This window comes from Babylonia areolata, chromosome 18 (assembly GCF_041734735.1).
Source record: "Babylonia areolata isolate BAREFJ2019XMU chromosome 18, ASM4173473v1, whole genome shotgun sequence".
Classification (NCBI taxonomy): Eukaryota; Metazoa; Mollusca; class Gastropoda; order Neogastropoda; family Buccinidae; genus Babylonia; species Babylonia areolata.
In genome coordinates this window covers 30,333,477-30,358,167 of record NC_134893.1, presented here as the reverse complement: position 1 = coordinate 30,358,167, position 24,691 = coordinate 30,333,477, and the positions used below count along the sequence as shown (strand labels likewise).

Here is a 24,691-nt window from a genome sequence, read left to right as displayed (position 1 = left end):
TCTCAAGTTTCTGGAGTGGCTTGATGGTTCTGATGACAGTGTACACAAACAAAAAAGTGTAAAGGAAAGAAAAGTTGCTGAACTTGCTGTGGAAGAAGAAGAGGGGTGAAGCCTGCCAGTCTTGTCACTGTATTGGTAGACTCTTGCATCTGTGACAAAAAGAATACTTACCACTGGTGTCCTACAGCTTAGATTTAGATCCACTACACACTTGCTATTGAAAGTGGCAGTCTGTTGTTCTTATGGAGAGATACTTAAAGCAGCAGTCGTAAACTCATGATTGAAGTTGTAAATGGAACAGAAACAGCTTCTTGTGTGCTTCTATTGGGAGCCTTGAGAAAGCAACAGATTTGAACAAGTTTCTTTCTTCATTGTATGTAAAGTGCTTTTGCTTACCATTTAATTGTTCCGTGTCGTGTAAATTGAGGAAAAGTCTGAATGTGCATTTATAGCCTTTCAATGAACAAGTAATGTTGGATGTTTTCGACTGGCAGAAATAGCATAGAAAAATATTAAATTTTTGTATGAGAATCAAAGCACATGCGTAATAGCTCCTGAGCTACACACACACACACTCTCTGTCACCCTCATCCATGCGTACTGTTCATGGTTGTATGGAAATAATATTTGCCATTGCTCCACAACCCTGACCTTCACTGCCTTGAGCGCAGATCCCATCCCACTGGAAGCATTTATTCCAATGAATAGTGTAGTGTGAAGTAGTCCTAAGGAACCTGTTGGGTGCATTTCAGTGGATTTGTCCTCCTTCGGATCACCTCACATTCCAGTGTGTATAATCTGTCATGCGTGTACATGTTACCAATGAAATGTTCAGCTTTTTGCAATATTAGATTTTACACTCTGCCTTTTACTTGGTTAACTCAGTTAACTGCATTGCGATTCGAAGTCTTGTTTGAAACTTTTTTCCTGGTTGTCTTGCATCCTTGCATTTTATTCTTTTTAAAATGTTAAATATTCAGTGTGAAAACCCATTGTACATTTCTAAAACTTGATTTTTCAAATACACAGAAACCTTTTTTTTCTGTTTTTTAATTTTTAGAAAATTTCCTTTTTTAGCTATAAATATTAGAAGGGGTTTGTAGACCCTTTCATGAGCACTACATTGCATTTATCTGTGTTCATCCCACCGTCTTTTTTTTTTAATCATTGTGGGATTTTGATGTGTGTGTGCCTAACTAGTAATGATCTGGTAAAAAGTTGTGCCGGTAAATCGGGGAAAAGGTTTTACCCTCGTGATTGTGTCAGTCCTCATCTATGAGGGCGTGAATGATGGACTATACTTCAGTTGAAAGCAAAACTGCCTGGCAGTGAAAATGGGGTAAAGGTTGTTCAATTTGTGCAGGGGAATGGTTCGTTGTTTCTTGCATTTCATAAGGGTGTTTGGAATTTGAATTTGCACGATTGATCAGTTTTGAGTGATGTCTTTTTTTCCCCTTGTTGGAACTTTTTATGTTTATTTGATTTTGTTCATAATCACAGATTTACTCAGGAGCTGTGAACTTGCAAAAGCAGAACTGGGTTATGAAAAGGTTGCACATCAGATACAAATGTGGGCATATCACATACTGAAACCAGACATCATACCTTGTGTGAAAGAGTTTGTGGATAAAAACATTTGTGACACAGTAGGCATTGAAACTTGAAGTAAATAAAGCAAGTGGTTTTACCACATACACTGGTTTATTTATATTCATGTTGAGGTAAATGATATCAAATAAGAAGTGAAATAGTGTTTTGTTTCAGCATTACTTTTATGGGTGAAGAAAGGACCATGCTTTAGCCAGTCATGATGGGTTGATATGGTATCTATCAGTAGAGGCAGCACATCAAGCTTGTTGGAATCAAAATGGTTATTGGAGCTTGCCATTAATTCTTGTGCAGTTGTCAAGTCTTCTTTTTTTAAATTTTATTGGATTCAGTTATGAAAACAAAACAAAAAATCCATCAGAATATTAATGTGAAACCTCATTTGTATGGATGTGCAATCTTGCCCACTGCAGTATTCTTTCATGCACTCTTCTCATCCTTGTTTGTGAAGTCAGATGCAGAATGAATTGTTCTGTTTACCAGTGTTTTTGTCTGTTGTGATAGAGTGAATATCTTTATTTCAGATCTAGTGGGTCAGTTATTTGGGAAGAGAAAAAAAAGTGAAATGTTAAAAAAAAAGAAAAAAAAAAGTTAACTGTAAAAACCACAGCTTCTAAGAAATTTGCTTATTTAATAGCTATGGTTACATTTGCAAAGCCAGAAAAAGAGAAAAAGGCCGGGGATGAATATTTCAATACTCAAGTACACTTGCATTTACTGATATTTTACATGCATTTTTTAATTGTAAAATAAATGAGGTAACCATGTTAACCCCCAAATTTAACTTTAAAAAAACCCACCACCTTTAACTAATTAAAGTAAATTCAAATGTACAAAATTTGTTTCGAGGAAGATGAAATAAAAGATAGTGAATCCATATATAACCTGTTGAATATCAGACAAATAAATGTGATCATACATAGATTTCTATTGTGAAAAGTTTAGATACAGCACACTTGTTATTTCGTATTTGTTACTCATTGTTATTTGGTTGTTACAGCCAAGGCTACATGTTCTCATTTTATGCCACTGTGTAAACTGGTTTTTAAGCTTGTATTTTTAATGTTAAAAATATTATGAGTAAACATGTAGTTATTTTTTATTAGAAAATAAAGTCTTTTAATCAGTACCTCCTTGCCATTTCATTTTGAAGTCCAAGTGTCGAGTGTATGTCAGTGTGTTGTGGATTGAACAGTTGTGTTTCAACAAAGTCTATTAAAAGCATAATTTTAGGTACATATCACTTATCTTAACTACAATTTCAAATTGATAACTTTGTGTGAACCAAGTGATTAACAAAAAGCAACTTGAGAACTGATTCAAAGATGGTTAAAAGAACATGCACTGATCTTTGTTAAAAGTCCACAGAAGTATATTTTTACCAAATGTGGTACCAGCAGAAATTAGCTGTTCCAGGGGTTACAGAGTGAAAGTGAAAAAAACAGAAAAAAAAAGTTTCGATTTGGCTGCACATGCACACTGGTCATGTGACAATGTCCACCGTCAACTTGTTCACATTAAAATGAGAACCAGAACGCAGAAAAGTAAAGAAACAAGTGATTTAATTTAAACACAGAAAGTTTACACTTTGGATACATGCATGATTTTACAATGTATGACAACTGACTTGTTTCTTTCGAAATGGAAAAGGTAATTTGTTGTAGACATATAAGTTGTATAATTTTTTAAAGGGGGGAAAAAAAAAAGGAGAAATGGAAAAAAAAACCCAACCTTAACAAGGCCAAAATAATAGTGGTGCATGAACTACATAAATGTATTACAAAAGCAAGTGCTTAAGTCAAAATCCCTGCCTGACCACATCTGCAGGCGTGGGAACTACAGCCCACTTGATGTAGAGACTGTACAAGGAGGTGCTGGGGAAGGACAGGGTGAGGTGGGTGACGCTCTATCCAGCCCTGGGTACCAGACAGTGCAGCTTCACACTACAGGAAAAAAAAAAGGGGGGGTTGGGTGGGGTGGACATGTCATCCAGACATGCTTCAATCACAGCTGAGCTCTGCGTTGTGAGTGGCACCATCTGCCGCCAACAGGATGTGATGAAGAAGACGGGGCTGTCCAGACGCTTCTCTGCTCCAAAACACAGGACGATGCAGACAGCTGGGCAGTGGTCCTGGATAAGTCAGGGCTAGGAAGAGGAGATGATCACAGCCACATGCAGTAAGTCGGGGGAATGTTTAGCTGTCTGCAGGCCCTGGCAAAAGTCAGTTCACTCGGCTAGCTGACAGGTGGCAACTGCCCACCATCCACTCAGCTCCCAACGTCAATGGAGGGAATCACTACTGTTCTGGCAAAGATGACAACATCTGGTCACTCCCCAATCATCATGCGCTCCAAAAACAGCAGCTTCTGGCTAAGTCAACTGAGGTGTATTTTGGACAGGTTGGGAGGGAGGGGGTAAAGTCACAGGTATTAGGAGGAAGATATATAAAAAGTCTTATAAAAAGAAAAATAAATCATATACACCTTCAGAGCAGGGCAAGGACCTTTTCATACACTTGTATTCAGTTAACAAGAATTGGAAAAAGAGGGGGGAAAAAAAAAAGCTGACATGACACATTCCCACAAATCACAAGAAAACAACCCAAACAAACAGCAATGGATGAAGAGACACAGCTGCAAACTGGACAAATCACACTCTTGGGTTAAAAAAATTGCATCTTTGGGGAAAGAAACGTAACAAAGAAAAACGAAATGGGCATTTTACATGAACGCATTTCAACTTGACATCAACATTTCCACAGCATGACTTCAACAAACACATCACACACTTTCACAGCTGGAGGAGGGTAACGCACAAGGAGCTGTAAAAACCAGACAGAAAAATTCTTCACTGACATCCAGGTCACTACAGAGGGGAACTGCAAGCAGAAGTTGGAACCCACTTCCTTTGTGTTTGCCTTACCAAGCATTAAGAACAATTACGTGCAATTATATAAAAAATATTTCGGTGTGTATGAAACTGTTTGATACGTTTATCCACAGAAGTGTAAAACAAGGAATTCTGCACTGAATTTGTGTTTGGGAGACAAAGTGCAAATTGATAATGTCAAAGAGCAGAAAACAAGGTGGTGCAGGCAATTTTTTAGGGGACTGAAACAAAAGGAGTATTTCCTAACCAGAATGTAGCAGTCCTTTGTCCATAACTTTTCCCCCATATAATTTTGTGCAATAAACAACAGTCAAGTGTTTGAACGTTTCAAAATAACCTGAAACTGTGCACCACCAAAAAAGAAAACAAAAGAAGTATAGTTAAAAAAGAAAATAAAGAAAAGAAAAAAAAATGCATAAATTAATCTGAAAAAGTGACAGATTTATCTTTCATTCATGCATCCCTCTGACAATCTGTCCCCACAAGACAGCGGAGTGCATTACTTTGCTGCATGAAACAGAATAAATTTAGGACCAATCCTGTATTGTCCAATCTCTCCAGCTGAATGAAATACTGCAGCTCACAGGCAGTGATACTGTGGCAGTGAATTAAATGTGGCCCAAGACCGTGCTTCTTTGTGAGAGGTCTATCCACATGATGGCTGCTGTATGCCCTCATGCTGACCCAACATACACTGACTGACACGCCAAGATTACTCTCACTAGGCCAACATAAAAACAAGAAGCTTTGCTGTGTCATTTCCTAAGAGCTATTAGACTAACAGCACGCGAAGCTTCAAATTAACACACAGCAACAAGTCTTTGGGATGACAAGGGTACACCAGATCACAAAGGACATAAATGATACCAAAACTCACTCATTACAAAGCTTCCCCCCCTGCCTCAAAAATGATAGATTTCACCTTTATGTCCACCCAATTCAATGTATGCTCCAGACTTGCAACACCATATGATCTGAATCTTTGAAGACAAGGGATTTAAATGTCGCTTACTTTGCTACGAAATATTGATCAAGGTTTTGCACCCCCAAAGCTTCATATTAGTCATCAGATCAAGATTTTTCTTAAAAGCTTGCACTCCCCCCCCGCCCATCCCCACACACACACATATCTTTATGTACAAAATGTGAGCCTTACTGTCTTATTCAAATGTCATGGAAAAGGACTGGGAACAAAACAACAACAAAAAAAACACACTAAGTTACACACACACACTGCAAACCGCCTACACCCTTCTAAAAAACATGTCAGAAAATGAAACCGAGACACTGATCCTTCAAGGGCTTGCTGTGAACTGTGATCCCAACACACACATCACAAATCTATATAAAACATGTCCTGCATGAAATGTGTACAGATGAAGTCACACAAAGCATGCAAACCAACCCCCAGCCTTCAAACGAAATGAAACTAGGGAAAAGCTTCTTTGTACCTTAAACTATTTGGATGATCGGAAGCACTGAGCAGCATTGGCATGAAGTCATGTTTTTTTGTTTTTGTTTTTTTTTTTAAGAAGAAGAAAAAGTTGTTTATTACTTCATACAACCTCTTATACTGTTGTTCTGATGTATTGCCAAAATTTCAGACAGTGGATAGGACAGGGGAAAGGCAGGTTGGAAACTTGCAGGTACAACAGGCTGTGAGGCTAATGTGGCAAAAGTTTGCATGATAAATGGAGCACCATCTCATCCAATGCAGTAAAGGTTTGAAGAGTGTGACATATCTGTGTTTTAATCTAGATACAGGGGATGGGTGAAGGCTGAGGAAGAAGGTGATATTGTTTTATCTATTTAGATAAGGGGGATGAGTGAAGAGGATGTTAGAGGTAGAGACAATTATCAAAAAAAAGAAAAGAAAAAAAAAGACGGCAATTTTTCAGTCTAAAGCCTACCATCAAAATGACTTGGCATACAAACAGCACAGACGGCAAGCAAGAAACCATTAACCCAAGAACACGACACATACAAGACTGAAACAGAAACTGGGACATACAGCACAACACAGCCTCTTCCCTCCCTCACCCCTCCCCCCTCTCCCCAGCCTAATATACATCAGACAGAAATTTATATGGACACATGCAGCAAGTTCAGTGGTAAATGGAAAACAGCAACAAGAAATATGCAGTAAAAAAATACATCTTTGGCTCTGGTCACACAAACACTCCCACAGGAAACAATACACAGAGGAATGTAGCTGGAGTTTTAGCAGGAACAAGGTCATGAAAAACTACAAGAACACTGCAGAAACTGAACAAAGGGACATCAAGTCAGAATACAACTCAGGCTGTTGATTATACAAGTACATCACTGTTCTGCAGATTTGGCATGAGGTATGGGAGAAATCGGAGAATGCAATAAAAATCAAACTGTCAAAGCTGCTTTGATGGAGGCAAGCCAACACTGCTGCCATGAAGTGATGATGTCACACATGGTTTGCACCGCACTACTCTCAGCGGACAGTTTCAAACAGCTGATCCCAACTTGATGTGCAATGTTGCAGCACATACTCACAAACATGGGGTTCCTTTGCGCACGAGGAACAGGTCTGTTATTTGCTGCCCATTATTGTTAATCTGCTGCATTACTCTGCCATGATACACAGCCACACCTAAGGAATCTATCAATGTTACGTTGGCATGAGGCTGCACACTAGAGGAGACCCTGCTCTGCTGCCAAGACACTCTTCATCACAATGCTCCTTCAACTTGCAATGAATTATATCCTTATATATAACCCATTGCGACCCATGGTAAGTTCATTTTTTTTATTATAGAAAACCACCCCAGCAAAAACCAGAAAGAAAGACTGATTTGTACTCTGACTTGTTGTCCCTAATAAATAGCATTATTAGAAACTTTGAGCAAAAACCACTCCAATGTTAGCGAGTCCAGAAAACTAATCAACCAGGAGATATCTTTTTGCTTTGCTCTTTTCCTATTTTTGCCTGTGCAGTAAGCAATGCAAGTTGCTTATGTACTTGAGGAAAGTCGTCCTCTGCTCTCAGTAACATTTACTGGCTGTTCTTATAGTTACATGGACTAGCATGCGTCTGTACGTTAGCTTAAACTGTTCATTCGAACCCTTCTCTGATCAACATGAACACACACACACACATATATATATACACACACATAAACCCTGCCACTAATGCTCGTTAATTAACTAAGTCAAGCAAACCGGGTCATTTTGGCACAATACTGTCATGATTTACAAGCAGCAAAAGAAACGACACAGAACCACCAGCAACTGAGCAATCACAATGGATGATCTGGTACACTGATGATGATGATGAGCACTGAACCAGGATACTGGGGTTCATAACTTGCATGCTACTGTCTCTCTGTGTACTCAATATCTGGTCAATGTGGACAGAGACTGTTTGTCAGAGAGACAATATAAAATTTCAGTATCTGATGAAGGGGTCTTTCTTTTTTTTTGAAGGCAGTTAAGGAAAGGAGAGTTTCCTTTGACTGATGCATGTCAGGTTTTTTTTTTTTTTTTTTTCTGGCATGTATAGTACGCATCTGGAGAGGGTTCGGGCACTGGCAGGTCCACACATCAGCTGACATGGGAGACTGGAAAGTGTCCTCCTTTCACCAATCAACCACAGCCGAGATACAAGCCCAGGACAGGGCAATGCTTTCACCACTCACCTACTGTTCCCAGAATGTTTTTATGTCACAGAGTGGTGTCAAACAGAAGTTCTGTTCCAAAATTTAGTAAGGTCACATGTGTGTGTGTGTGTGTGTGTGTGCATGCGCACGTGTGCATGCGTGCGTGCAAGCATGCGAATACAAATACCAATATGGGATGGAGAGACAAAAGATGGCACATAAAAATCTAATAAATCATGGATAACATGATTCAAAATGGTATCCTACTTAGTTTTTTGCGTTGGCATACACTTGATCATAAAGTAAAAACCAAATACCCAACAGATATATAAGCAATATTTCCACCTTAATCACATCATGCTGAACAAAAAAAGTTAAAAAAAAAAAGAAAAAAAAAGAGAAATCCAAGACGACAACAATCAACAAGTGACAAAGCATTAGAAAGACCAATTCTGATCACATCAGAAATGACTTACACAATCTAATAGCATATGACAAATTCATATTAAAACTCCAATCCAAATATGCATATGTTTAACCCAGCACAGTAGTTAAGCATGTTTTGACAAGAGAAAGCATGAAGAAACTGCGGTCTACACAAAACCACAGTTTGAAATCTTGTTCCAGGCAAACCAATGGAACAGTGAAAACCTCTGCCAGCGAGAAACTGAGCTTGACAGCAGTGCTTCAGTAACCATGCTATAGCTCATACCGTGTTAAATGTGCTCTCCCCCACATCCCCACACTCCTTTCCTTTTGTCACCCTCAGCTGAAGACACTTGCCTTAATTCAACTAAAACAAATTTTGTTCTTTTTTTTGTTGTTGTTTTTTGTTTGTCAATCATGCTTATACTGAAAAAGTGAGGGCACTGTTTTCAACCAGATGAATTCGGCTGATGTGCTTTTCTGATATCATTTCAGTTTATCATGTGACAGGCACTTGTTTTCTATACCAGACCAAGAAAGAGTACAGAACATTTTTGGGGTATGGAAGGGGGGGGATAGGAGTGCACACAAATCAGAGCCTAGCAAAAACGAATAAAAAAAGAGAAAAATGGTTGATCTACACAAAACTGATGCCCAGCAAAATCACATGTCAAAAGACAGGGGAATCTAATATGATCATAATCGTCAAAAAAACAACTATCACTAGTAATCTATTGCCCAGTATACTGGCAACTGTAACAGAGGGAAAACTACAGTGTGAAGGTCTTGTACTGATCTGAAACTCAACAGCAACTTTTTAAAAGATTTTAAGTTACAGAAAGCGTGCTCAAAAAACAAAATCATCAAGGAAAGCATACCTTATTTTTTTAATCATATAAATCGGTCTGTGGACTGAAGCTGTTGCAACTGAAGAGTCACATGACGGGATACACTGCATAATTTTTATCCTTTATTTCTGCAGCCATGCCAGGTTGAACGCCAATGCCACACTGTGCCAGCCTCACCCTGAAGCAGCACTGCCCTTCTCTTTGCGCCGCATCAACCATAACAGACAGGAGGAGGAACGGTGATAGTGACAACTATTTACACTTCTCATGTTCAGGTGCTAACGAGACACTTGCCTCATAAACCATAACACATCTGCAGAAACATCTGAGAGAGAGACAGAGAGAGAGAGAGAGAATGTTTGAACACCAGCTTCACATGAGTTAGCCACAATTTATACAGACTAATTGACAAGGTGACAGAAAGCTGTCAGCAAGTGAGCAGGTGGAAAACACCAACAGGGTCAGTCAGGACCACAGCGAAAGGCCAGGGCAAGGCAGTGTGCACAGGGTGGATTATACCCCAGCATTGTTTCCATCTTGTTCCGACACCTCACCACAGAACACTGACCCCCACCTAACACAAACAGACCTTCACTTTGCTGAAAACCTCCACCCTGCCTTACTGCGTACATTTGGGTCTTTTAAAGCCACTTTCTTTGAACTCATGACACAGGGCAGAAGCCGCGAACACACAGCCCATAGTCACTGGTATACACTCGTTACACCCAATGAGAACCCTATCCTACCAAATTTCTCCTCCCACCCTATCAAAATTATCACAAAGTTGGCAATGATGGGAAAATTCTCCCATCCCATTTGAGGTATAGTTCAGCATGATTTTGACAGAAAGTCAACAAAACACATCTATCTACAAGTAAAAACGATTCCAACTCGTTCTAATCGAAGCGCCAGGCTGCTTGCCAAAACTCATGGCCGGTCAGGTCCTAGCACTGTGACCAGCACTGCTGTCCCACCTACAGCACCCAGCTGCTTGTCTGTGAGCGCCAAACTGTGTACACTGCCTGATGCTGTCCTGGTCATCAGCAAGCCACACCTGAAGGTAGTGGGCAACAGAATCCTCAAGTCATGTTGACTGCCTGAGGCCTGTGTTGTGCTTGCAAACTCTTTCTGCCTTCAGTCACAAGTTTTACTCCCCTGGCTTTTCCGGGGTCTAACACGCGCCAGCCAGTGCCTTTCAAAACAGAACAGCTAGGTGGAGCAACCTGGGAAACGAAAATCAAACTGGGGAGATTTTTCTCTAATTAAAAACATCAAACAGGTGCCTTCGTCACTATGGAAGTAGTCCCTGGAATCACTGCAAACTCAGTGAAGTTTCACCCTATAGCACCCTCCCAATTCAGGGTCATAAAAGACCAGGCATGATCTCATGGTCTGTATATATCGACTGTTTGAAAGCATAGAGGAACTGAAGCGGTGTCAGTGGTACAATGCTGTGTCTTGTCTTTTCAACCAGAGAGTGACTGACGTCACTGAAAAGTGGAGGCACTGCCCACACATCAAAATAGTGGCCACCACTAGATCTCCCAATGTTATACCAACAATCCCGTCCTATGCCTCATCCATTCAGCAGCACCTCAAGACACGGTGAACCCAGTGCACTCAGACGACTTGACAGCCGCAGAGTCAAGCTCACCTCCAGTCAGCTGACTTGCTACACCCCTCACCAGCAGAGAGGAAGATAATCAGGGGAATGCTCCACACACACACACACACACACACACCCATCTCCACACAGGTTTGGTTGCACAGGGGGCAACCAATAACCCCATCAGCCCCCCACCCCAGAACAGTCAGTACCACCCGTTGCCACTCTCAAGCTCATAAAAATGACAACAACAACAACAAAAAAAAAAAGGACAGCTTTAGCCAATGAGATCTCAAAAAGGGAAAACAGGGTATTAAATATATATATAGAGATATCAAAAGAGACAGATATAAAGAAAAGGAGAAGACGGACAGAGAAGGGGGAACCCAGACACAGCAAGATGAGAAGAAGATGATGAGCAGAAAGTGACGTTGGATGTTGCAAGTGGGGAACCACCTCCTGTGTCATGTCATGTCATGTCAGGGTGGGTGCCTGGGTGGGTAGGTTGATTTCTGCAGCAGGGCACCCGTCTTCCAAGCGAGGTGTCCTTCAGGAAGCCAGCTTCCCAGACGGTGGAGAGCAGCCATGCAGTCAGATCCAAACAGAGAGGTGTGGGTGCTCACTTGTGCCTTTGGCAGTGTGTGTGGGTCTTTGTGTGCATGAGTGGGTCTTTGTGTGTGTGTGTGTGTGTGTGTGTGTGTGTTGTATGTGTGTTATGCGTGCATGTGTTGTGTTGTGCGTGTGCACATGGGCAAAGGGGGGGAAACCAGAGGATGACAAGACAGCCATAGTCCGTTATGTGGTGAGAGGAACCAGGTCTAGCACAGTGGTGTAGCAGTTAGGACTTTTGATGCTCTTTGTTGTTTGTGTTGTTTTGTGAGTCTTTCCGTGGAGGCATGCGCTCGTTCATCTTGTCCAGGCATTTGGCTTCCTCAAATCCGCTGATCTTGTGTGACGGATTGAACCCACTCAGTGCTGGGGGGAACAAAACAAAGTTATTTTATTTCATTAAAAATTTTTTTATATATTTTTTTTTAATATTTTAGGAGTATGTGCTGGAGAACAGACTGCTGTGTTATTTACCTTCAGACAGAATACATGCAATCTGTATGGATCAACAATGACAAGAAGTGGAGTGGCGAAACTTACAATAAATTCTTACAATAATTATAGAAAGGAAAAATGGTTTTATTCACAATATGAACATTGATATCTGCACAGTTGGGAGTTCAGTTAAAAAAAAAAAAAAAAAAAAAAAAAACCTGAAGAAAAAAAGAAGAAAAGATTATTGCAAACCTGGGTACTTTTTCAAAAGATTTATCATGGACTTAAAAGAACCACACCAAACCATGCAGTTGTTTAAAAAAACCTCTCCCGAGTGTTGTGAACACTCTAGTTATTCATCCTGTGATGCTCCCTGCCCCTTCTTTGTGCATGCATGGTGCGTGTGTGTGTGTGCGTGAGAGAGAGAATTGTGTGTGGGTGTGTGTGTACACAGTCCTATGTTAAGTGGAAGCAGCACCAGCACATACCACTGGTCAGGGTGTCCTTCCCTCCAGACAGCGCTCCCAGAGGCAGAAGTCCGTTGGGCGTGAGGCCCTTGAGTTGCAGCACGCTTTCACTCTCCTCTCTAAAATACAAACCACAGGAAAAAAAAAAGAAGAAAAAAGCATGTACAATAATTTCAAAACCGACTGGAGACATCACCATTGCTGGCTCTGTGTTTCACACATATATACAAACAAGGAAGAGAAGGGTTTTTTTTTTTAGTATGCTGCATTTCATGGCTAAGATATATGAGGATATAAAGCAAGTCTCACTTATCTGTGGTTCTTAAACTGAGAGTTTTGTTTATTTAAATATGTTGCATTTTATGGTTGACATATATGTGAATATAAAGGCAGTCTTAGTTATCTGTGGTTATTAAGTTAGGCATTTTACTCACTTAAGCTAAGGGTGCTGCATTTCATGGCTGAGATGAATGAGAATAAAGGCAGTCTTACTCTTAGTTGCATGTCACAGACGAAACAAAGATAAAAAAAATCAAGAACAAATGAACAGACGAAGAGCTGGCCAGATCTGTGTGGCCCCCTGGACATGGGGGTGTGGTGTGGGGATAGGGATGTCACACAAAACGAGCATCATCATCAGAAACTGACACTATACAATTACAATCCCCAGTCCTCTCGTGGCTGCAGCTTGACAAGAGACATACAACTCCTGTCTTTAAGAACCTGACATCAGCCATCTATGTTATAACAGGAATGTATAGCAAGCTGTAGGGCAAGATGACAGCCGATATCAGCCATCTATGTTACAATAGGAGTGTATAGCTAGCTGCAGGGCAAGGTGACAGCCACTCCTTCCTTCTAGAAGCCTAAGGCAGTCCAGTATTGGATAACAGGTGACACAACATTCTCCCCCACTGAACTATATAATAATTATGTATGTCACGAGAATTCACATCAGTGAAGTAAATGATCAGGTGAAAAATGTACCATGTCATCGACTCAAAACTACAGATAATACATGCATAAATAAATATGCATACACACACACATATATTTATATATGCATATAAACACACATATACACACAAAGCAAACATGCAGCTAACCTTATTTGGTGCCAAAAATACAAAACACTTTAAATTTATCAAGGCCAGAAAAAGACAAACTGTACTCTTTTCTATTAAAAAAAAACAAACCCACAGACACTCCCAAAATCCCCACCAAGGAGAGAGAGAGAGAGAGAGAGAGAGAGAGAGATAGAGATAGAGAGTGTGTGTGTGTGTGTGTGTGTGTGTGTGTGTGTGTGCTCACACTTGTGTGAGTATGCACATGCACAGTCATGTTTGTTCAGCCATTTGCCTTCTACATATCTTTAAATGTGAATACTTATTTGTTTATTTTGAATTATTTCAAGTTAATGTTTTACACAAACGCAGGATTGGCTCCCAAGGCCTGACCAGCGCTTTGGGTTTGTGCGAAGGTTTAGGCATCTGTTGCCTTTTAAAAAAAATTATCAAGAGAGGCAAAGTGTAGCACATATCGATCAGTCTGCAAGCTTTAACAACTTCACAAAACTGAAACTGATCGGAAAAAAAAAAGAAAAAAAAAAAGACGACGGATACACAGATGTGACAGAAGCAACACAAGAGAGAATGAAGAAGACAGAAGTGGCACAGCCGGAGAAAAGAGTCTCTGTCCACTGACCGCAGCACAGTGAAGACACGGGCCATCTTCCCAATGGCTCGGATCTTGTTGCGGATCACCTCCTTGCGAGCAGCGACTGGCGACACAGAGAAAAAACACAAACCCACAGGGCACAAAGTTAGTCAACAGAAAGTAAAGTCCCCCTCCCAACATCTCTTTAAGTCAACCCTGCAGCAAGTCAACAGAAAGCAAACTGCACCCCCTCCCCTCCCCCTCTCAACATCTCTTCAAGTCAACCCTGCTGCAAGTCAACAGAAAGCTAACCCCCTTTCCAACATTTCTTCAAGTCAACCCTGCTGCAAGCTAACATAAAGCAACCCCCCTCCCCCTTCCCCCATCTCTGTCACTTAGTCAACCCTGCAGCAAGTCAACAGAAAACAAATCCCTCCCTCCCAACATCTCTTCAAGTCAATCCTGCAGTAAGTCAACAGAAAGCTAACCCCCCTTCCAACACCTCTTTTAAGTCAATCCTGCAGTAAGTCAATATAAAACACCCCCACCCCCCTCCCAACACCTCTTTAAGTCAACCCTGCAGCAAGTCAATATAAAGCACCCCCCCCACCCCCCCCCCCCACCCCCCAACACCTCTTTAAGTCAACCCTGCAGCAAGTCAATAGAAAGCACCCCCCACCCCCCTCCCAACACCTCTTTAAGTCAACCCTGCAGCAAGTCAATATAAAGCACCCCCCCCCCCCCCCCAACACCTCTTTAAGTCAACCCTGCAGCAAGTCAATAGAAAGCACCCCCCACCTCCTCCCAACATCTCTTAGTCAACCCTGCAGCAAGTCAACAGAAAGCACCCCCCATCCCCGCCCAACATCTCTTACTTAGTCAACCCTGCAGCAAGTCAACAGAAAGCACCCCCCATCCCCCGCCCAACATCTCTTTAACTTAGTCAACCCTGCAGCAAGTCAACAGAAAACAAACCACAACCTCACACCCAACATCTCTTTAAGTCAACCCTGCAGCAACTGAGCAAGTTAACAGAAAGCAAACTGCACCTCCCCTTCCCCCCCAACACCACTTTAAGTCAACCCTGCAGCAGTCAACACAAAGCAAACCCTGCAGGTCATATGCCTAAGTTACAAAAGAGTGACAAAACTCCACTTAGTGCCCAAAACAGATTTACACAGGCTTTCACAATCAGGTTGCCTGAGTGAGGGCTAAATGAAATGGCACATAACAATTATTCTGTTTCAAGCGAGTTGAACACAAAGCTCTGAAGAAACATTTTTTTCTGGAAGATGAGCTTTTTTGTTGTTGTTATCACTTAAACCCCCCCAAATCCCAACTTGCTTCACTCCAACTATTCTGTTCCGCAAATGCATCAAATGTAACCACACTTTTGATATATTATAAGATGACAAAAGGATTTATAAACAGATATAAAATTAACTTATGCTATGTTCAATATAAAACAAACTTATGCTATGTTCAATTTTATTGCTAGTTATTATACAGCGTACACACAGAAAACAAACAAACAAAAAAAACACCACCACCAACAACAAAAACAACAACAAAAAACCCTTTTTTTCAACACTAACGACACAGCTGCTAACATATTGAAACACAACTTAAAATATGTAGACAAAAAGCAAAAATATCAACTGAATACACTTTATTCTAATTCCTTTTGCATTTGAATTAAGAAGATTTATTTCCCCTGGTAGCAAAGGCCTTGAGGGTCCACAGCTTAAAAGCAGCAATTAGCTTAACATCTTATGAGGATCCCTTTGGTATCAACAGCTTAAATTCAGCATTGCTTAACACCTTATGTGGGTTCACTTGTGATCAACAGCTTATGACAGCATTGCTTAACATGTTTTGAGGCTCCACTTGATATCAACAGCTTAACCCATATGCTACCATGATCCCATATATGGGATCAGTCGATTATACTCCAACTGCACTTCTGCATGGTCTTACTCTTAATGTATGACTGCATGGACAGTTGACGGAAGCTTTATAGAGTATGAAAAAGACAGACTTTGGAGTGACATCCTTTTAACGCAATCTGTGGAGACAGCCATTTGCAATGATACAGCCAGCTGTGAGAAAGCTATGGCATCATCAGGAAGGTAAGTGCACAACATCTAAATATGACACAGTCTTTATAACTCTTTTTAGCTAACTTACAGCTCAACGTATTCTCTAAAATAGTGTGTTTTAGATTTTCCCTAACATTCTTTGTTAATAAGTGGTGAAGGCTAGAAGTTTGGTCCCAAATAAGGGATAGTGGTAGTGTAAGGGTAGGGGTTTTTGTAGTTATTATAACAACATATCATGAAACAAAATAAAACTGTTACCTGTCATTTTTATTCCACCAAATTAAACTTTTTGAATACGATCCTGATTCATAGAGTGAAAATATGTTGAATAATAAGTCATTTATTTATCATAATTTGTTTAAAACGTCTTTTTACTGCAATAAACCTCAAATATAATTCGCCTTTGTTTTCTCCAGATAAAAAACAACACATTCACTGTTCATGAAGTTCTATCCATGCTGGAAGATGATCCAACTTTTGAACAGGCAACTATTTACCCTGAACCTCCCACAGCTAATAATGATGACAAAGAGGAACTGTGGCCATTATGATAATTTACTTGCTTTGCTGTTTTGTATGTTGGCTTATTTCTTCTTTGGTCCAATACTTATGATGCTTCTTTTCTGTTTCAGTCGGCTTCTGCAGACATGGATGCAGACTCAGGAACCATTTCTGCAGATATGATCAAACTGTCCACTTCGGGTACATCATCCCAGACCACATCGTCTCTGGGCAAAGAAGGAAAATGGAAGATACTGTGCCCCAAAGCAACAACACACAAAAAAGCAGAGAGCAGCAGCTGTCAGTGAATGGAGAAAAACTGATCTGGCAAAAAGGCAGAAAGATAGATTTCGATGGATGGCGAAGTCATGTGAACCGACAAGATTGCCTGCTGATCCCGTCCAACTGTTTCAGTTATTTTTTGATGATGATGTCTTTTCAATGATTGATGATTGTTGAAAACAACATTCTCTATGCTGTTCCAAAGGAAATGGCCGTTGTTTTATCAAATTCCAAGCAAAATAAAATGTGCTTGAACTGGATGTGACTTTTTCTATGGATATCACGACTTGTGATGCTGGATACAGTAAACATTTTTTGGGCTAGGTGTCTTAACCCTTCGGTCCACTTTTGAACACTTAATTTATACTTATTTCTTTTTGCTGCGTGTGGATTTTCTACCATGCTGTTTGACACATTCAGAAGTGAGACACTTCATGATTTCAAAACTCTGAACTAAAAGAGTTTAACCCACAGATGTTTGATTACTAAGGCATTTCAGTTTGTGTGTGTGTGTGTGTGTGTGTGTGTGTGTGTGTGTGTGTGTGTGTGTGTGTGTGTGTGTGTGTGTGGTTTTGATAGAATGTCAGAATGATTTCTTCAGAATATTACAATTTCTGGCATGAAAGAACATCAGGGTGGTGTTTCAACACTTCAGTCGATGTGTATACTAAACCACTCTTGCCATTTCTTTTGTGAAGTTTGTATAGTGTATTTTCGTTCAGTTTAAGAAGTAAGACACTTCACAAAATTACAAACTCATAACTGAAAAAGAAAATAGTTTGTATCATGGAGTCTGATTATGAAAAAGGCAGTTTGTTTCTGCTTTTTTGTGGTTTTGACAGAACATCTTGGAGATTTCTGTAATAAAGCACTGTGTTTTGTGATTTGTTTTAAGTTTCTGGTTCTTTACTAATCCAAATTAAAAAAAAAAGAAGATATAAGTGACAATGAAATATAAGAAAGAAATGCCCTGAACATAGTTGTGTGAGTGATAGGAAACCCCCTACTCTCTCGCTACCATGATCACAAATATGGGATCAATGTATTTACCATTCAAAGTCAACTTTGTCAATGGAATAAACCAAAAAGATTCTCAGATATTATAACTGTGGTGCAAATATTAAAAGATTTCAATACTTTTTTTTTTTTTTTTTTAAGAAAAAAAAAGGGTAGCATATGGGTTAAAGACAGCATTGCTGAACACCTTTTGAGGGTTCACTTGTGATCAACTAAGAGCTTAATACAGCATTGCTGAACATGTTATGAGGCTCCACTTGATATCAACAGCTTAAAGACAGCATTGCTTGACACCTTATGAGGGTTCACTTGTGATCAAGATCTCAAGACAGCATTGCTGAACACCTTGTAAGACTCCACTTCATATCAATAGCTTAAACTATGTTAAAGGCAGCACTGCTTTACACCTTATGAAGGTTCACTTGATATCAACAGCTTAAACAATGTTAAAGTCAGCACTTCTTTACACATTATGAGGGTTCACTTTAGATCAAAAGCTTAAACTATGTTAAAGGCAGCACTGCTTTCCACCTTATGAGGGTTCACTTGAGATCAACAGCCTAAGACAGCATTGCTGAACACCTTATGAGAGTCCACCAAATATCAACGGCTCAAAGACAGCAATGCTGAACGTTTTTTTTCACAGGTGTCTACTTACCATCAACAGCTCAAAAGCAGCAAAACTGAACACTTTCCATAACATTTTACACTTTCATGGCTACAAGCGGTACACAAATTACCATATATACCTGCATTAACAATAATATACTAAATAATCTATAAATCATCATACAAATGTCAACGTGAATGGACAACCCAGTAAATCACCAGAGAAATATTTTTGTCCTCTTTTTCTGACTTGACAAATCACCACCATCATCTTATATTTTGCTATCAAGTATCAAATTGTGAGACAGAAATAAACACTCTGAAGCAACCCAGAAATATTTTGTAATCATCATTATAAACAACCAATTTTGTATTCTCATCATATGAATACAACTCTATCACTTGCTCGATTAATCAAAAACAACAAACAAACAAACGAAAAACAACTCCTGATCTTTTACTGCACATACACACACTCACGCATGCACACACACACACACACACGTGCATGCCATTGGATACAAATCAGACCAGGTCACATGATAAGCATTATAATTATGTTTTAAATACCAAATTATAAATACTGGCCACAACACCACACACATGAAACCAAGATATCCACAAACCAAGATATCCCAACAGAACAAACATGTGCACATCATCACAGTGGTATTCCAAACAACAGTATAAATGTTAGTGGCTGTACAACATGTTCCTTATATCACGCAGACAACGCACAGGGTCCACACAGCTCCTTTGGAGACCGCAAACAGGACAGCGGCAGTTAACACTATCAAACGCTCAGGCAAAGAAAAAGCAAAAGCTGGTTCAAGACCACACACTAGGCGCTCTCACCAACACGGGGAAAAGAGGCTTCTTTGTCTCTTTTCACTTTTTCTCTATGTGTTTTTTGGCATTTATCTGTTTCTAACACAGCTAAAAAAGTAAATATCTATACAAGTAAACTGAATGAAAAAAAAAAAAAATCAAAAACTAAAACACATATATATAATTTCATCAAGAACAACTTGCAGCAGTCGCTTTGTGAACACCTGCACATTTAATTTTATCACTTAAAATTTTTTGTCACTGCCAGTTTTATGTCCCTTTACGGCTTTAGTCTACACAAAATTAACAATTCAAATGTCATTTTTATTTACCACAGAAAAAAAAAGTTTAATTTAGCAAATGATATACCAAACAATTCACTTAAAGAAAAATCGTGGAAAGTGCAACCTTTGAAATTGTATACCTATGATAATATGTAAGCTGGGAAAATGCGCACTCACACAAACGCCCACATGCACATACGTGGTGTTTTTTCTCCCTTTCCTTTCCCTCTCTTCTTTTTTAATTTCTTTCTGTACAACACTCAACCTAAAAAAAAAAAAAAAAAAAAAAAGGTGATAGTAAAAAACTTAAATTTGTTATATAATGAGAGTAAATATACATGCAATTTTTCAAATTTCATGCAAACTGCAAAACTCAGAAACCTATGCACTCTTTCTTTTATGCAGGAACAATAGATAAGTAGCATGACCAAAAGTTATTGTCTGTTTTATCTGTTTCATTTCTAATCATGTGTATCAGTGTGTGTGTGTGTGTGTTCGTGAGAGAGAGAGAGAGAGAGAGAGTCAGAAATTTTAATTTAAGGTTTGGGCTTTCATCCTGTAAACACAGGTGCACATGAACAGGTGGCTTGTGAATATATATCTAAAGAAAATCCAAACTGGCTGTGATATTTTCTTCTCTAGGTTTTAGTGAATAAAAGATACAGAGAGACAGACAGAGAGAGAATCTTTTTTCTTCTTTTTTTTCATTTAGAAGTAATGAGTGCAGAAACTTTCATGACATAATTGCAACAGTTTTATACACAACAATGTCAAAGTCATTCAGAACTGATCTCTGAAAAGCGATACAAAACAATCATGATTCATGTGTGTGTGTGTGTGTGTGTGTGTGTGTGTACATACACACGCGCACACACACACACACACATATATATATATATATTTTTTTTTTCATTTAATGTTTGAAATATATATATATATATATATATATATATATATATATATATAAAACTCTTGAACAACAAGATTGGCAAGCATTCACTGAGAACACATTGCAGACGACTAATGCTGTAACATTTAACTTTCCTAGAAGAGCAGAAGGAAGAAGAGGAGGGAGAAAGGGGTTGGGGGTGTGTGAGTGGACTGGAAGACTGCCAGGGGAGGAAAAAAGTTATGTTTTTGAGGAAAGGGAGAACGTTCCATCCATCCAAACATACAACCTACTCTTTTCAGAGTGCCACCACACTAACACTCTTGACTCACACAACTTGTTAACCCCTTGCCTCTCAAAGCTGAAGCTGAATTGCTGCCACTACTGATTACCATGGCAATAGTCATGTTATCAACACTGGGAGAATAAAACAAAAACAAATCCTGCATGAAGCTCAGTTCAGTATATATGTATTTAAAGCTAACTCTCTCCATACGAACGGTGAAAGAGACGACGTTAACAGTGTTTCATCCCAATTACCATCATCAAAATATTGCAAGCGGAACGCTCTTATACTGAAGAGGTGAATGTTGACAAAGAATACCACAGTTCTGATGACGGAAGCTAAAGGTTGGGTCATTCAGACACCCACTGGACATCCGAGGTGTCTGTGTAGAGGAGAAGAGAGGACTGGCCGTACTGAGTGAGCTAAAATTCAACACCACAGGCATTGTTGTTGGTCTGGGTTTCACACAGATTTTGAGAGACAAAGACTGAGAGAGAGAAAAAAAGAATGGTTATACCAGTTTACAGAACTGCCCTCGAGACAGCTAGTCACACAATCATCACTACAATGATTTAACGCACTCACAGAGATTCCCGTAGTGACTTTCAGGACTGTTCCAAGTAGGGAGGGGGTGAGGGTGTTAGAATGAAAGAGAGAACAAGGCTTGAGAGAGAGAGACAGAAAGGGAAGAAATACTGAAAAGAGAAAGAGACAGATATCACTACAAGTACATGAACTGTACTTCAGAGAGAGCTATCCAGAGAGAGAGCAACACAGACATTGCATTGCTGCAATGATTCACTGGACTAGTTACTACTATTCATCCTTTAAACTTAAAGAGATGAGAGAAGACAGTCACAAGGTATAAAAATTGCTGTAATACTAAAGAGTTTGCACACTATTGTGAGGTGAAAGCATGAGTCACTTGCACAAAACCGCAACTGCACTTTAGTGTGATAATATCACTATATGCTGCTAAGACTGTACAAGAGGATTATGAACATTTGCCACTACAGATTATCATACTGCTCCAGGAGACGGAGATTAACTCTCTCTCACACACAGAACACTACTAAGATTTATACTGATTTATCTTTAGGACAGAAAGTAAAACAGAATTACCTGAAATGACATGAAACAATTCACCCCTCTTTGTTTCCTTGATTAATGGATGTCATCATACAAATGTCAACGTGAATGGACAACCCAGTAAATCAACAGAGAAATATTTTTGTCCTCTTTTTCTGACTTGACAAATCACCACCATCATCTTTTATTTTGCTATCAAGTATCAAATTGTGAGACAGAAATAAACACTCTGAAGCAACCCATGGATGTCAGCAATGTATTTCACACAAATACAGCACACACATTTACATACTCACGCATGCACATACTCACACACACACACACACAAAACAACTAACATCTGTTTTGTCATCATCTTGGATTTCTTGTTAAAGATAGATTCTGTGCAATTTATGTGTGTGCGGGTGCGCTTTTACGAATATGTATGTGTTATTGTTTGCGAGTAATGTTTCCATGATACAAATAATTAACCACAAATTTATAATGTCAGTAATTTGAATGCACAGAATAAAAAAGAAAAAAAAAGGTAAAGAAAAAAAAGGCTCTGATAAGAAAACAATATAATCAAATATATGTGGGTCATTATTAGTGCAACGCAGGACTGTAAGCCCACAGTATTCAGGCAACTTGTTAGCCCAGTTACACAGTTCATCCACAGGCCATAAAACGGACCAATCCTTTAGTTCAGTTACAGTTTTCAGTACTTATATAAAAGACTGTCAAACTAGTCTAAGTCAGAGAGACTACGGACAAACGGAGAAGTTACAAGAAAAGCAGGCACCCAGAATCTTCTTAAAAATCTGGAATGGGAAGAATGGGGCGAGAAAAAAAGGAAAAAAACAGAAAGAAAAAAAAAAGGCTTTTTGTTTTGGTTTGTTTTTAAGCTCCCACTCAGGAAGCTTCCTGCAAAATCGTTCAGTCTCAGAGGTGCCAGTACTGCATTCAAGTTATTTAAAAAAAGAAAAAAAAGTTAGTCCAGGAAGGAAGACTACTGCACACAATAGTGGCGGTAAACTGTTCAAAAGAAAAAAAAAAAAGAATGAGGTTCGAAGTGAATGAGTGTTGGGGCAGAGGGGCGGGGGGGAGGGGCAGGGGGAAGGGGGGGGGGACGTGCAGCAACAAACCGGCCTTACTAATCTCGCTATTTGTGCGACCGAGTCTCTTCTGCGCTGCATCACCTTGAAAAGCAACACACACAAAAAAAGAAGAAAATAATTAAAAAGGAAAATAACAACAACAACAAAACAACTTCTCAACGGACAGGAAACAAAAAGTAGACAGACAGACAGACAAAAGGAAGAGAGTACACTCCCTAGCGACAGTCGAGGAATCTAATGCGCACCATGGAGCTGTCATCGAAGGACAGACACGAGATGACGGAGAGAAGAAACAGACAGATGAAGAACAGACAGTGCATGAGAACAGTCTTGGTGAGAGAGAGAGAGAGAGAGAGAGAGAGAGATACTGAACAGTCGTCTCATGTCATACTACTGCACCACTGACACTGTCCCAAGATTGCAAGGCAAAACCTGACCCCCAAAATAGTGACCCATTCAACATTTACTGAAACCCTCGCTCAGAACCATTCTGAACAGGGAGTAGAGGGGAAAAGAAACCCAAAACAAAAACAATATCACTAAGGAAAACTAAAACATGGTTGACCTTCAGCTTAAAAACACATCTTAATGGAAAGCTTCAGAATGCAACCATATGAACATAAATGAAAGAATATTTCAAATACTGATAATAAAAAAAATATCAAAAAAGCAACATTTTGAAAAAAAAAAGATCTGTTTAGGAATACTGACAAGGATGGAAAGTTGTAACTTTTAAAAATTCATGTGTGCAAACTGCAATGATAAAATTAGTGATTCTTCATCTTTAATCATTACTACTGTCTTGTGGCCTTGATTGCTGTGTGCATGGGATGACTGGAAAGTCAATATCTACTGTCATGCCAAATCTATCATCATGCCAAGTTTGGTTGTCCACAGATGTATTAGATCCAGAGAAAATGTAAGTGTTACACCACAGACACACTCACACACACACACACAAATTCTTTATGGACCAGGTGATTACACTGACTCGCTTTGTCCACATAATTCAAATAAATGAATCAATATAATCCACTTTACAGCCAAGTATCAGTATTTTTGTCCCAAATATAACATGCCATTGCATCTTGTGGGGGCATGCATCTTGGGGGTATGCATAAAGCTGCAGTCACAATGTTGGTAATTCTGATTTGATCACAGTATGTGATGTATGTGTGAGTGAGTGAGTGAGTGAGTATATATATATATATAGTGTGTGTGTGTGTGTGTGTGTGTGTGCGTGCATTTGCACGAACATAAACATCAGTGAGGGTGTACATGTTTGTGAATAGAAATACAAACACCATCACACCTGTTTTCAGTCACTTATACTTTTGGATACAACACCCTTACACAACTGCCCCTGATACACCTTTTATTTTTCTCCCCACTATTTTATTGTAGTATCTTCATTCTTTACCAAACTTACAGCACCACTCATAAAATAATTTATCCAGTGGTCCCTCTATAGCCCAATGATTTCATAGTGGTTCGACACTTTCAGCACAAAACATATCATCACCAAAGGTCTTA

At 39.5% G+C, this 24,691-nt stretch overlaps 1 protein-coding gene across 3 annotated transcripts in view; it reads right to left on the bottom strand.

Annotated features, from left to right (window-relative positions):
- Positions 1-3,152: 3,152 nt before the first annotated feature.
- Positions 3,153-24,691, bottom strand: part of LOC143292644 (protein phosphatase 3 catalytic subunit alpha-like) — a 47,653-nt gene continuing 26,114 nt past the window's right edge. For 2 of the 3 annotated variants that reach the window (XM_076603135.1, XM_076603136.1), the window contains 3 exons: positions 14,226-14,301; positions 12,543-12,640; positions 3,153-11,985 (listed from right to left, as the gene is read on the bottom strand). In XM_076603135.1, coding sequence (XP_076459250.1) covers positions 11,849-11,985; positions 12,543-12,640; positions 14,226-14,301 — 311 coding nt within the window. In that variant the 3' untranslated portion in view covers positions 3,153-11,848. Of the gene's footprint in view, positions 11,986-12,542; positions 12,641-14,225; positions 14,302-23,194; positions 23,240-24,691 lie in introns of all 3 variants that reach the window. The other variant, XM_076603134.1, reaches the window with a different exon arrangement.